General features: G+C 57.3%; 1 protein-coding gene across 6 annotated transcripts in view; it reads right to left on the bottom strand.

Moving 5' to 3' along the window:
* The window catches only part of NADSYN1 (NAD synthetase 1), a 35,068-nt gene that overhangs the window by 4,662 nt on the left and 16,159 nt on the right, over nt 1-14,247 (bottom strand). For 4 of the 6 annotated variants that reach the window (XR_003791440.1, XM_029207920.1, XM_029207923.1 and 1 more), the window contains 11 exons: nt 12,244-12,295; nt 9,323-9,411; nt 9,032-9,149; nt 8,149-8,280; nt 5,108-5,182; nt 4,149-4,273; nt 3,665-3,713; nt 3,098-3,200; nt 2,489-2,657; nt 1,468-1,603; nt 688-794 (listed from right to left, as the gene is read on the bottom strand). Coding sequence is in view for 5 of the 6 variants with exons in the window: in XM_029207920.1 (XP_029063753.1) it covers nt 688-794; nt 1,468-1,603; nt 2,489-2,657; nt 3,098-3,200; nt 3,665-3,713; nt 4,149-4,273; nt 5,108-5,182; nt 8,149-8,280; nt 9,032-9,149; nt 9,323-9,411; nt 12,244-12,295 (1,155 nt within the window). In the remaining variant the exon portion in view is untranslated. The other 2 variants (XM_029207922.1, XM_029207921.1) reach the window with 2 other exon arrangements.

Raw genomic sequence — 14,247 nt, 5'->3', positions numbered from 1 at the left:
TGACTCTGGCCCAGTGAGATCCGTGTTGAACCCCTATCCTACCGAACTGTAAGATAATTCATTGGCGCCTTGGAGCCACCGACTTTGTGCCCACTTGTCACCTCAACCCCACGACACTCACCCCTTCGATGCGTCCGTCCCTCTCCACCCCGCCACCACTGCTACCGTATTCTCGCTGGACCACTGGATGACCGCAGCTCTCCACCCGCATCCCAAGCTCCCCCGCCACAAGGCCATTGCTGACCTGTGCTGTGGGTACTGTTTGGCCTTTGTCCCACTGCACTCACACGGCTGACCTCTCCCCACTTTTCAAGAGAAAGACCAAACACTCAGCCCTCCAGGCTCCCACAAGCGTGCAAAGCCGGGGTGCAAGACCCCCTGGGTCCCAGACAGGGGGGATTAAAACCTGCACCGCCCTAAGCGGGGCTCCTTCAAGCAACCCCGAGGTGGGTGTAACATCACCCCCTGTCCCGTTAAACGGATGGCTGACGGAAGGAACAGGGTCCGGTCTGTGGGCAAGGGCCAGGGTTTACAGGCCAGAAGAGATCATCGTTTTCACCTGACCCCTGTGCCTCTTCCCCACCTTGGCTGCTCTCAAAGGTGCATCAGGAGCTAAGGGAGACACAGACCCGGCCGGGGTGGCCGTGGGTCAACAAGGGGACTCATGTAGAGCAAGGGCACACACACCTCTCATCCACGTTGGCAGATCCAAGCACGAGAAGTCTGCCTGGGGCGCCCCGGGACCAGAGGCTCAGCTGAGCGAAGAGGTAGGCAATGACCATCCTCACCCGCGCCTGGACCACAGGAGGGGAACGTCATCCGCGTGGGGCGGGGGTGGGGGACGTGCATGCTAACACCGCCTCCCTGCAGCTCGGGGCAGGGGCTCTCCCAGCAACCTCAGGAGGACAGGAAAGTTTAAGTGATGCAGGAGCTTCCAGCGTCCAGAGGGGCCGGGAGCCCGTGGTCCCCTCACCCACACCGTGGGCTCCTGCACTCAGCCACAGAGATGGAAGGACCAAAGCCCGAGGCCGCGGTGAGACAGGGCTGCAAAGCCAGCGGGGGAGACCGTGGTCCCTCCTGTCACTCCCTGCACTGCTCGGCAAGATCACCTGCACCCGCAGAAAGGGGACAGAGAGACATGACAGACCCAGGCAGCTGTAGCCCAGGCCCCCTCTTTCCCTCCACAGACCACGCAGGGTCCAGCTCCCCTGTAGCCGCCTGGAAGGTGGGGCTGCGTCTGAGCCGCCCCCCAAAGATGCAGAAAATGCACGCACTTGCACACACGTCACGTTCACAAACCCTCACGCCGATGCGCACACTCTCACGCACACACACGCAGACCCCCATCCTTGTCACGAGGCTGCACACCCAGGGTCTCTAAGGCAGGCTGCTGACCCCAGTGCCGGCTGTCCCCCGGGTTCCCCGCGGCCCCCGAGTGGGGACAACGGCCCCATCTGCGAGGCACACCTGTACGTTCTGCAGGGCCAGGCTCTCCCGGCTGCTTCCTCCGTGAGCTGCAAACGCAGGGCTTTTACCCGTCACCAGGCTGAAGATGCCCAGGGCGGCCTTCACGGCTGGGTCGATGTTGAGACCGATGTGGTGGCTGGGGAGAGAAAGGGAAGGTGTGCAGACGGCAAAACAAAAACACAGAACACAGAATTTACCATTTTCAAGTGCCCCATTCAGCAGCATCGAGGACACTGACGACGCCACCTCCAGTTCCAGAACTTTCCATCAGCCCAGAAGGAAACCCTGCGCCCACGAGCGGTCTCTTCCCACCTCCTCCTCTTCCAGCCCCTGAGGACGACTGACCCACTGTCTGTCTCTGTGGATCTGCGTGTTCTGGACATTTCAAAGAAATGGAATCACACAAGATCTGTGCTTTCGTGACTGCCTTCTCTCACTCAGGATGGTGCTCTCCAGGTTGATCCACATCGTAGCCTGTGTCAGCGCTTCACTCCTTTCTAAGGCTGAATACCACCCCCTCGTAACCACCTTTTCGTTACCTACTCAGCTGTCGATGGACATTTGAGCTGTTCTGCCTGTTGTGAATACGCTGTCACGGACCCAAACGTGTAAATATTCGTTCACTTCCCTGCTTTCACTTCCTTTGGGCATCTCCCTGGGAGCAGAAGTGCTGCACGGGGACAGCTTTTAGCTGAGCTCCGCGTACAGAATGGGCAGCCTCTTGTTTTTCCCTTGGAGGCCGAATAAATGGGACATTCTGAATGGAGCCGAGTCTCCCTGTGTGGAAAGGTGCCCTCTCTCCACCTTCCTCCGGCACAGAGGCCGCCAGGTGGAAGCGGGCAGAGGGTGGCTCACGCTCCCGGGAGGGGAGAGGGCCTGCCTGTGCTCCCAGCTGGAGGGGGGTGAGGAGGGAACCCGCTCGCCTCTGGGGTGGGTGCTCACTGACCCACAAACGTGGCCTTGGGGGGAGCTGCCCGCCGTCACCGCCACCTGGCCGTGTCCGACGCCACGGACCAGCTACCTTCCGATCTGCTGGGCGAGATCTCTGGCTCTGTTGCACGTCTCCCGGGAGGAGTTCTCACTGGCCATGTAGCAGGTGGTCAGGATGCGGCCGCAGAGCTCCCGGGGGTCCTGGGGGGTGTAGCTGGTCTGGTTCACAATGGTCCGGACGTCGGCCAGCACCTCCTGACCTGAAAACCACCGGACAGAAGCGCACGTGCCGTGTGCCAGGTGCCTGCACCATTTAATCCCTTCTCCGCCGCCCGGCAACCTCGCCAGATCAGCCCTGCGATGCCCGCTTCTCGGCCGCGGACACTGAGGGAATGGCCGATGTCACCGCACAGAGTGACAGGATGTGAACGTGGGTTTGCCCGACCCCACGGCCCGTTCTTTCCTTGGGGCCACACTGCCGACACACGGCAGCGACAGGCACCTGTGGCTTGATGGACACAGCCACGTGGGCCCTGGAAGGGACTTTAACGGCCTTGCTGTCCCCAGGCCCTGGGACTCGGGCACGACGCTGTGACATCTGAATACGACCTCCACCACGATGCCCAGGACCTGGGTTTCCCCTCTGCTCCTCCCACAGGCTGACCCCCTGGAACCTGCTCGGGCCCCAGACGTCACCTACTTCCGTGCTTCACAGCCTCGCAGACCTGGTGGCACATGGAGTAGACGAGACAGGCGGTGGCCCCGCTGTCCACCCCGCCGCTCAGGGGCAGGAAGAACCCCGCCTGGAACGGGCCGACCAGACGGGGGTGTGAGCAGGGCCTCTGGGAAGCAATGCGCCCCCAGATGAGCCAGCTCCCCCTGCAAAAATGAGCGCCCACAAAATACTCTCCCTGGGGGAGGGGAAAAGATGCCCTGCACGTTCCAGGATGGACTTTCTAGGAGGCAAAGGGACCTCCACTGTGGAGGGTCTAAGGCTGGGTCTCCACGGTGAATTACAGACACGCACGATCACGAAACCGGCAGGAGGCAGGGAGTCTCGTAACTCAGTGTCATCAGACAGGACCCCAAAGACGGAGCCAGAGCTCAGCTGGACCTCTGGGCTCTGTCTAGTGTAGCCGAGGCTCCCGACGGAAGCAGAGCCATGAAATGCTTGCATTAAAAAAAAAGTCACCAGCTTGCCGCAGGATCAAACGCAAACCAACCGGGAGAAGAAGCAGAGGGAGGTGGTGAGACACTGATGCCTTACCTGTTGGCTACGTCTTAAAAAATCCCAGAGCCAGCATGCAGGTCCGAGGCTGGGGAACGATGGGAAGCATTAGGATGGGGAATTGCTGACCTGGTCCACAGCTCACCTGGGGGCAGGTGCCAAGGTGGGCGTGCTGTGCCCGTGAGAGCCGCCAGCACGACGCCCAGGTCTCTGTTTTAAGCACTTCGCATGAATGATTTCATTTGAAATCTCAAAACAGCCCCGGGGGCAGGTGCTATCATTGGCCCGGTTGTGAAATGGCACAGGAAGGCAAGAACAGCGTCTCTGTGCCCAAGGGCCCAGGGCGAGGAGTGGCAGGGCTGGGTGTGGGCCAGGGGTTCCGGCTGCAGCGTCAAGGGCAGGCTCTGGAGACCAGGACATGCTGGCCCCGCAGCGCCACCTGGCGGTGAAGCAGGGGATGGGGGGGTTCCCCGGGGGACAACAGGACAACCCCCCCCCCACTCCAGCTTCCCAAGGGCCCCACCTGATCTCCTCGGCGGGACTGTGGTATTTCCACTCAACGGGCTCAGAGAGCGGCTCCAGCAGGTCCTCGTGGCAGGACAGGGCGAAGTCCACCTTCACGCGGGGGTAGGGGCTCACCCTGCTGGCCTGGGAAGGACAACCCCTCAGCGCTGGTACCCGTACAGGCCCCTGGGATGACTGCAGCCAGTGGCAAACACAGCTCAGAACCCCACTGGGGACCCTTCACGGCCGCCAGGACAGCCAGAACAGAGACGGATGTAGCAAACGCTGGCAGGGATGTGGGGAACCCAGAGCCCTTGCACAGCGCTGGGGGGACGTGAGATGGGCAGTGGCTGAGGACAGTCTGGCAGGGCCTCCTACAGTCAAACAGGGAACCACCACAGGACGCTGCAGTCCAGTCCCAGGTATACAACAAAGGACACGCAAACGCATACGTCCACAGCAGCACAATTCATCACAGACAGAGTGGAAATGGTCCAGACGTGCACCGACAGGTGAATGGACAAACAGCACGTGGCCTAGCCGTTCAGTGGAATATTATTCTACCGTAGAAAGGAATAAAGCACTAACACGCGCTACAGCGTGGACGGACCACAAAACATTATTCTCAGCGAAAAAAGTCAGACGCAAAAGGCCACATATGATATGATTCCATTTCTATGAAACGTCCAGAATTGGCAAATCCATAGCGACAATGCAGACTGATGGTTGCCGGGGGCCCTGGGGGAGGTGGACGGAGAGTAACAGCTCGTGGGTCCGGGTTTCTTTTGGGTGATGAGAATGTTTTGATGCTGATTGTGGCGATGCTGCTTGACTCCACGAATACACTAAAATCCACTGAACCGTGTGCCGAAATCGGTGAATTGTGTGGTAAGGGAATGACATCTCAATAAAGCTGTTATTTAAAAAAAAGTCTGGGTCTTTGACGCGCATCCCATGTGTGTGTCTATAAGCACTTACCGCCAGGTTTCGAGACGAAATCTCTGCCCTGTAGCTTCTGACGTCCTCCAAATCCAACGTGGCGGTGAGGACTTCCTGGAGAAGGGAGTTTCAAAGAGAAATCGTGATTTCCTGTTTTGTTTTGTTTTTTCACTCACACGTCTAATTTGTTTTCGTAGGTGTGCCAAATGGCACCCGAATGAATTATGCCTTCTAAGGCAGGGACTGGGGGTCCAGGGAGAGGGGACAGCCAGTGGTGCTGCCGACCCAAAGCCCTTTCCTCTTGTCGTTGCCACGGGAACTTCCACTGAATTGCCGGTGATTCGTTAATCACGGCACAGGACACAATCCTGTCCATAAATGTCTGCTGGGGCTTCTGAGAAAGCTTCTTAAAAAGACACATGAGGAGCAAGGGCCCCTCTTCTGCCTTTGAACGGGGCTGCATGAAGATGCGTGGCTGGAGCTCCTGCAGCCATCCTGTGACCAAGAGGCAATTGAAAATGAAGCCCACACAGAGGAAGGCCCAGATGGAGAGTGACAGAGGGGTGGAGCCAGAGCGCCGGCAGTCATCACGTTGGGGTCCTGGCCTGGACGTGCTGCCTGTGTTCTAGGAGGTGATGCTTCATTCCTTCGAACCCAGATGAGATGGGGGTTCTGCCACTCGCAACAAATTACAGAAAAGGGAAAAGTTTTAACTCATAGACGTTACTCCTTCCCTTATGAAGAAAAAAAACACTAATCAAATTATATGAGGACATTGTCTCATACACACAGGTGCAGGACAGCAAGAACTGCTTCTGGGCACCACTGGGGGACACAGGGTGGCTGGGCCCCCGCTCCTGCCGCTGGGCTGTGGACAGCTACCTGTGTCACCAGTGGGCCTAACCCAAGCTGGAAACACCCGTGAAGAGACAGAGAATAAAGAGTTGCCACGTCCTTTGGTTCTCCTGTCATTTCCCAAGTGATGGGTCACTGAAGCCGCCGGGCTGCCTTGACAAAGCCACAGAAAGTGAGAAGACGCCAGAGGAGTGAACCCTTCCTGAGAAGAAGGCTCCAGTCCACTTTCCCCAGAACTAGGCTAGCCTTGCACAAAGGCTCGATCGAGGCTGTGAGAAGCATGTGCCCTCGAGAAGGTCAGCTGACCACGGAGGAGGTGGCAGAACAGAAGGGCACTGCCCTGGCCGCAGGGCAGTGATGCCACCTCTATCCCGAACACTCAGGCAAAATCAGAGAATTCTGGCTCAAAAGCCCCCTCCAGGGGTTGGGAGACAATGGTCCCCAGGTTTTTGTATGGCGAAGAATCACCTGCGTGCTTGCTGAAATGGGGGCTCCTTGGAGGGCCTGGATGGGGTCCAGAACCTGTAGTGACCTGCACGCCTGCTCATCCTGGAGCACGTGACCCCCCCAACCCACCTGCCAGTGAATCCTGCCACCAGGTGCCTGTGGCTCTGACGTTTGGCTGAGTGCTTTGGCCAAACCGACGTGCACTGAAGCATGTTTGGAGCAGATGAACACCTAGCCGTCTGCATGGACTTCATCTTCCCCTGCAACGCCCTTCCGTCTTTGACATGGTTAATACTGAACAATAGGACGCCTTTGGGGACGCAGCCACTTGGAAAGCAAGGTCTGAGGGACCACGATCAGGACGACTCTTGCAGGGAGACGGAGTGTTCCCGCTGCCGGGGCCCAGACTGCCAAACCTCGGGCTTCCCTCTGGGCAAGAAAACACCGTGGGATTCTTTTCAAAGTTCCTTTCCTCGGCCCATTTTGAAACCGAAGTTTGGTTTCATAACCACTCCTTGCCAACAACCCCAAGGAGATTGCGGAAGGCATGAAACATCACCTCATCTGCGTGGATGCCAAGGAGGTGAAGCGACAGAAGCTACAACAGAGGGTCCTGCAGACTTTCTTATTCTGTGACACTGCTTGCCTTTTGCTCCGGCAGTGCAATCCCCAGAGACTTTTTTTTTTTTTTTTTTTTTTTTTGCTACCACCTGCCTCTATGAGTGAGCATTTCCAACACTTGTTTCCAAAAAAACCCAAGTTGGATCCAAAGACAAGATGTGCGATGCCATATGAAACCTGTACTGACCGTCTGAGCCCAGTAAAAGTGACCCTTTCCGGCAGCACTGAAAGTTACGTTGTGTTGCGTTTGCAGAAGTGGAATCTATTCCCATTTTTTGGGCAGTAAAAGCCATTTTCCTTCTTGGGTGCTTAAAAAAAAAAAAAAAGAAAACCAACAGGGAGAGCCACACGATTCTCTACAAGCACCTTTTCATCTTGTCTTATTCTCTCTGTAAAGGAAACTTATGTCCAATCGCATGGGAAAGCTCTGCACCCACGTTAATGTGTTTTCAGAAGCAGAGGGTGTGTGCAGTTTTCATATTTGTGGCTCCAGTGAGGTTACGACAACGTTGGGGGGACGTGCCCCCAGCTGGTCATCAGTCCAGTGAGACCAGGGCGCCCCCCAGAATGAGGAGGGTGGGGGTCTCCAATGCTGCTTCCAGAACCCGCGGGGCAGGGCCCACAGGGAACGTGTGCTGCCTTGATCTCTGGGGAAAACCCCCTAATGGCCCACCTGCAAGCCCCCTCCTGGATCCCCCCCCAACGGACGGGCTCCGCTCTCATCACGGGGACCAGGCGCGGTGGCTGCTCATTCCTGAGGACTGGCTCCAGTTCCCCGCCAGCCCCGGTTGTGGGATTCTTCAAACAAGCCCATCACATCCTCCCGGGAACCCGGGGTCACGCCTCTTGTCACTACAAAGCCCACTCCTGCAGCTCCTGGCCTCTCCCTCAGCTCCAAGTGCAGCCTCGGGGGGACCCTGCAGGGCACGTGGGGCTGATAAACTGCTGGGGATCCCATCCGTCCAGCGTGCTGTGCAGGCGGTCCCCGTGACCTCAGGGTGAGAATCCCTCCCGAACCAAGGAGGTGAAGAGGAAGCAATCAAAACCAGCAGGACCCACCACGGGGGCCACGTCAGACCCCCTGTCATGGGGGAGAACAGAGAACACAGCCCCTGAACCAGAGACCCTCCCGCCATCCCACGCGGGCTGGTTCGTACCACGTCGTCCAGAGAGAACTGGGACCCCTGGGCAAAGATGCTGCCGTTCATGGCTATCAGGGCACAGCCATCGTAGTACAGCCGGTCCCCGTCACAGCCCTTCTGATTGGCCAGCAAGTAAATCCCGCCGTTCTGGAAAATGCAGGGGACGGCAACGGTCAACTGTGGTCCGTCACCTTCACCCTCCTCCGGCCCAAACACACAAAGCTTCAGACGCCCCTGCGACTGTGTCTTAATTAGCCCCCCACCCCAGCAAGAAAATGTGCGCCTCCAGGGAATGTCCGCAGCTATGGTGCTCTCGGCCTTCCAAGGTACCAGGCATCACACGAATCATCCATTCTCGCCTCCCAACTACCCTTCAAGGCAGGCGCTGTCACCTCCACCAGACAGGAGGAGAGATGCAGCTTCAGAGAAGACAAACCCCCCCCCCCAGGTCACGAAGCCGAGACTCTGTCCCAGGAAAGAGCAAACACGGCCCCTGGTGTCACGCTGCCAGCAAGAGGGGCAAACTCGTGGGCGCTCCCCGTGCCTTGCTGTGGTGCCAACGGGCATCCTGGTTCCCGGTCACCATGTCACTTGTCCTGAGACCAGTATGATGGTCAAGAGCCCAGGAACCGGATGGCTGGGGTGTGAGCCCAGGGACCACTTGACCGCCATGTACCGAGAGTCCTGCTCCAAAGAGCAGAGGTGTCAACAGCACCTGGCCCGTAGGGCAGTTTTGAGGGTTAAATGAGGTCAGGCAAGTGGGGCCCGGGAAGGGGCGTCACGCACACCGGTCAGCTGCGGCTGTAACCAGAAGCACTGAGCATCCTCACGCTCAGGCCCCGCCCAGCGCGTCACAAGCGTGAGACAGACACGCTCCAGCATCCCCGCCGCCACCTACCTTGGTGGTGGCCATGGTCACCAGGTCCACCCTGGCGTGGGCTTTGCGCAGCACGTGGTGGCTACCTGAGGCATTGGTGAAGATCTCCACGCCGTCCAGGCCCATGTCCACGTGTGGGCTGTGGGCAGATGAGGGCAAAGAAAGGGACTGGTGCCCCCAACCCACCCTCCCAGCCCCGCAGCTCCCAGGGCATCTCCCCAGCCCCAGGCCACGACGCCAGGAAGGCTGCAAACCTCCAGTCCTCCGGGGCCCAGCGAGGATGGGATCTATGGCGCAGAGGGTAAGGCTGACCTGTGGGGTGTCCAGAGTTCCTCGCAGACCTCACTCCCGATGCACGTGTCCCGGGTGGAGAGGACAGTATCCCCAAAGGGCACGGTTTCCTGGGTCGGGAGACCAGAGCGCTTGAGACCCCTTGGCCATCCCGTCTGGGCCAGGTACTGAACCAGGACGCCAGATGTCACACATGAGACTTGCATGAAGGCCACGATTTTGTTTCAAGTACTAATGAATCCTTCCTCGACCCGGAGCACTCCCAGCCCAGGGGCCAGCAGGCATCTCCTCTGCTGACCCAAGGGCCTCAGTCACACCTGGAAGCCGAGCTGAGCTGCCACGAGCTTGATTGTGGCTGCAGCCAACTGTGACTCGGTTCCTGAAGCTTCCACGGGCCCGGACGGCCAGCGGCAGGTGCACTGGCTGGGTGCTCTTCTGCATCATCTGTGCTCCTGGGGGCCCATCCCCATGTCAGAAACGAACGGACTGAGCGCTTACAAAGCTCACGCCCGCCGACGGGTCATCCAGCCCCTGAACGGCAGGGCGGGGGCAGGACGCAGGGTCCCTGTGTCTCTAGGAGCTACGTTCGTGTCCCCCGAGGGGTGGGAGCTTCCAGGGCAGGGACGGAGCTGCCCCTGAGGCTGCCCCACCGGTCTGAGCAGTCCCCGAGATGAGCAAGTGCTGACAGGATCACCCGGGCGTGGGGCCCACCTTGGCCTCCTCTCTCGGGGACCAAGTTTCAGCTGCGCTGCCATTTCACTCAGCCAAAAAAATCATCCTGGCGGGCCTGGACCGCATCCCAGCACTCTTGGTTGGGTCCCCTGACGTGTGTGTTAGTGAGTTCAACTCCCTTTATCACCAAGGGCAAGAACCGAGGGGCAGGCCTGGCATTTTCTGTTCTGATGCTTCTTGCCACGGACACAGCCCTCAGCCAGGACCCCGAGCTGGCCGTCCCGGGACCACTGCACACCCTACAACGGGTGCCTCGCATTCCTTATCACAGGGTTAGGGCTGGAATCCTGACCCCATCTTCCTGTGACAAGACCAGGGCTCGGGGCAACAGGGTGATAAACAAAGCATGCAGGGGGGCTCTCAGTGACGGGCCCCTGACCTGAATTATCCAGGTTACAGCAGTTACGGGGCTGGTTTGCCCTGTTTCTTGAAAACTCCCCTGAACTTTAATCCACTTGCACCCAGGGCCAATTTCTGCAACTTGCTCTCAACCAGTGACACCAAGCAGCATCCTTCCACCTGCAGGCGGCCCCCACATTGGTTTAGGGGGGTCACCTGGTATGTTTTCTAGGATATCAAAGGGTCCTAGAAGAATGAAATGGAGGATTTCTCGCAGCAGGGGGATTGCTGCTGAAATGTTTGTTTCACACACACACACACACACACACACACACTCACTGTGTTCTGGATCACGATGAACTTAAATTGTTCCCATTGCTGCAATTCACGGTCAGAAAAGTTTCCAGGTCACATGGGAGGCGACCAGACCTGGCTGAGAACCCCTGTCCCCAACCTCAGCTGTGCCCAGCCCTGACTGCCTCGCGGGAGGCACCAACCCAAGCTGGCCCCTCGGACATCCTCTCTTAGGGATCAGAACCGGTGCCAGTGACTTAATCTGGCTCCCGAGCAGCGGTGATCTTGGCCCAAGGGCCAGGGAAGTGAGAGGCAGGCGGAGACCCCTGGCATAAAGAGGAAAAGGGTCTGGGGGCTGGTGGGATCGGGGAGAAGGGCACTCCTGTCCCACCCCCCAGATCCATCCCCAAGGTCCAGATGCGTCCCTGCCGACCTGCTCCACTGCGGAGGTTCAGTGTGTCCCCATGAGCCACCTTGAGTGCAACAGTGAGGGGTGCAGAGAATTGAGTGTCATGGGCTAAACTGTGTCCCCGAAATTCATGTGCGGAAGCCCTAAGCCCCAGGACCTCAGATGTGGCTGTGTTTGGAGATGAGGATCTTTAAAGAGGTGATTAAGGTAAAATGAGGTCACTAGGGTGGGGCCCTAATCCAATGTGACTGGTGTCCTTATGAGAAGAGGAGAAAAGTGCACAGACACACACAGAAGGACGACCCCGTGAGGACACAGGGAGGAGACGGCCGTCTACACTCCGAGGAGAGAGGCCTCAGGAGGACCCAGCCCTGCCCACACCTGGATCTCAGATTCCAGCCTCCAGGACTGGAGACAGTGAATGTCTGTTGTTTAAGCCACCCGGGCTGTGGTGCTTGGTTATTGTGGCCTAAACAAACTGATACACTTGGCAACCAGAATGGAAACTCAAGCAGGAGCCGGAGAAATCAGGGCCCCCCTGAAACACCCGCTCTGTGCCCCTGGCTCTCAACGCCCCGCAGGAAGTGGACAGCACCGGGTCCCAGCTGTCCCACCGCAGCAGCTTCCAGGACGAAGGGGATGGTCGAGACCCCCAGATAAGGCTGCAAAGTCAAAGCTCTTCAGACCTGGCCAGCCAGGTGCAAAAGATAAGACAGGACAAGACAGATTTCTGATGCTGAGTTTTCACAGAATGAACAGGCAGCCAAGGAAAGTCCTTCATGAGTTTTATACTAGAAACCCTCCAAACCCGGCTTCTTGGGCAGTCCCTAAGCCCGAGCCCCAGCCCAGCAGGGAACAGCCGGCCGGCGAGGTGGGGCAGGAACCCCTTCCCCCAGGCTCCCCTGAGCCCTCTACCCCGCTGAGTGAGCCAGAGGAGAGGAGAGGGCAGGGACAGGACAGGCATCACACAGGGGAAAGGAGACGCCCACCCTCCCCCCACCCCTCTGCTCCCGGGACCCTCCCCACTTGTTACAGACATCACCCCTCTGTTTGTGCTCCTTACACGGGCCATGGTGATGCCCGTTACTTTGACCCGACGGGTCCTGCCCCCACGGCCCACCCCAGAGTGACGTCTGACCGAGAACGGGTTTTCTTCTCCGAGACTCACCTGCTTTGTCAGGTCCTGTATCATCCGGGGGAGAAAATATTCCTCTGTTTGCCTGGAAAGGAAACCACCACAGATGTGAGAAGGACCATCCGGGAAATACGCAGAACGGCACCCAGACGTAGAGCAAAACTCAAAACGAGAGCTTGGAATGGACGAGCTGGCAAAGGAACTGTCAATTTAAGGCAAAAAGGCAAGTATAAGCCTACTCGATGAGGCTCCCAGGCCACATGACAGCGAGACACTGGGTGCTCTCCTACCATTGGCCTGGCTTCCCCACCCTTTTGTAACTGACCAGGACACCATGGGGGCCTTCCTGGGACAGGCCTTCCCCCATAGCCTCTGCGTTAGCTCCTCTCTGAAGTACCTATAACAGTAGTTGATGCACATTTCCTGAGTCGTTTTACAGACGTGAACACCCCCCTACCACCACCACCAAATGGAAGAACTACTTAGTGACCATGAACACGTAGCCCCAGGTCTCCTGGAGCCTAAGGACTGATCATATTAACCCCTGTGACACCACCCTGCTGCCTCACCGCCAGCCAATCAGATTGTGCACAAGGTGATCACGTACCCTGCAACACCCTCCTCTCCTGGCCTTTAAAAATGCTTTGTCAAAACCCTTCGGGGAGCTGGAGGCTTCTCAGGGCCTGAGCCACCTCGTCTCCTTGCGTGGCCCTGCAAAAAACCTTTCTCTGCTCCAAACTCTGACATTTCAGTTTGCTTGGCCTCACTGTGCATCGGGCGCACAGACTTGCGTTAACACTTTCACGCAGGGCATCTGAGAGGCATGTCACGGGGATTATCTGAAAAGAAGGTGTATTTCCCCACGGAGAAATCCAGGTGGAATTCCTGATCAAGGTTCCTGAATCAAAATGATCACACTGCATGAACCCAACATACGGTGACAAACCGATATCATCACTGAAGTAATAAAATAACGTTCCAAATTGTATGAGCTGGACAGAGAGTTTAATACACAACTTTAGTACAGGCCATCCCACGGTCTACACTAAAAGGTAGAATTCGAACAATAGATGGTTTCCAAATCTGACCTCAAATAGGCTGTTACCAGATGCACCATTAAGACATTTAATTAACTAGATTTCTTTTTGCTTTCTTGGAATTCACAAGAACCTTCTGGGAGATTTTCGTGGCTTTTACTTAAGTAAATTCTAAAAGCAGAGAAATTGAGAGGACAATGCTGTTTCTCCCTCACTAATGAAGGGAAAAGAAACTGTAGAGGTCCTCTGACTCCCGAGCTGCCTTGGCATCCCATAATGAGTTCACCATCGGTAGGCTCGGTGATGGCGATGCTGCTGCATCACGATTTGTTTTAGAGGGAAGAGCTGCCCCAAGGTTTCTCCCTTCACCCTCGCCTCTCCCCTCAATTTGCACGAAGATCCATTCAGAACCAGACGCAGGCAAGCCCACCAGGGAACGATGCAGGTTCACCTTTGCTCCTCCCCACGCCCTGCTCCAAAGCCAACCTACACCTAGCGGATGGCTCATGAGGTCCACACAGTTCATTAAAGAACCAGAGTACCGACAATAAACCCTCCGGATCGGCAGTGAGTCATTCCAAGCTGGCTTCACGCTGGCCCGCCCCATCTTTCCAGCTGCCTCCACACCTGAGCCCCTCCTGCTCTGCACAGCTCCTCTGATGGGCTGTTCTTCTTCCTCAGCGAACATCCCCTGGAGAAACCCTAGCAGCATATTTCTGCCGAGAAACCACTCCTGGCCATGCTAATTTCAAGTCTTTTCTGGCCCCCTGGGAGCTACAAGAGCCCCCTCGACACCCCCGCCCCCCGACACCCCCGTCTTGCTGGGCTCAGATTTGGGGCATCCACCTAAGAATCTAATGAAAGTGAACCTAGATTCTTAAGTTCTCTGCAGTCAAGAACTGGGCCTTTTTTCTGTTTTCCTACAAAAGCCTGAAATAGCATCTTGAAGCTGTGATGGACTCATTACTAAAGCAGGGACACAGTGACAGAACCATTTTAT

The sequence above is a fragment of the Monodon monoceros genome, unplaced genomic scaffold, assembly GCF_005190385.1.
Source record: "Monodon monoceros isolate NGI ecotype Baffin Bay Population unplaced genomic scaffold, NGI_Narwhal_1 Super_Scaffold_7, whole genome shotgun sequence".
NCBI classification, from domain to species: domain Eukaryota; kingdom Metazoa; phylum Chordata; class Mammalia; order Artiodactyla; family Monodontidae; genus Monodon; species Monodon monoceros.
The sequence above is the reverse complement of the archived record's forward strand: the minus strand, read 5'-3'. Positions and strand labels throughout refer to the sequence as shown.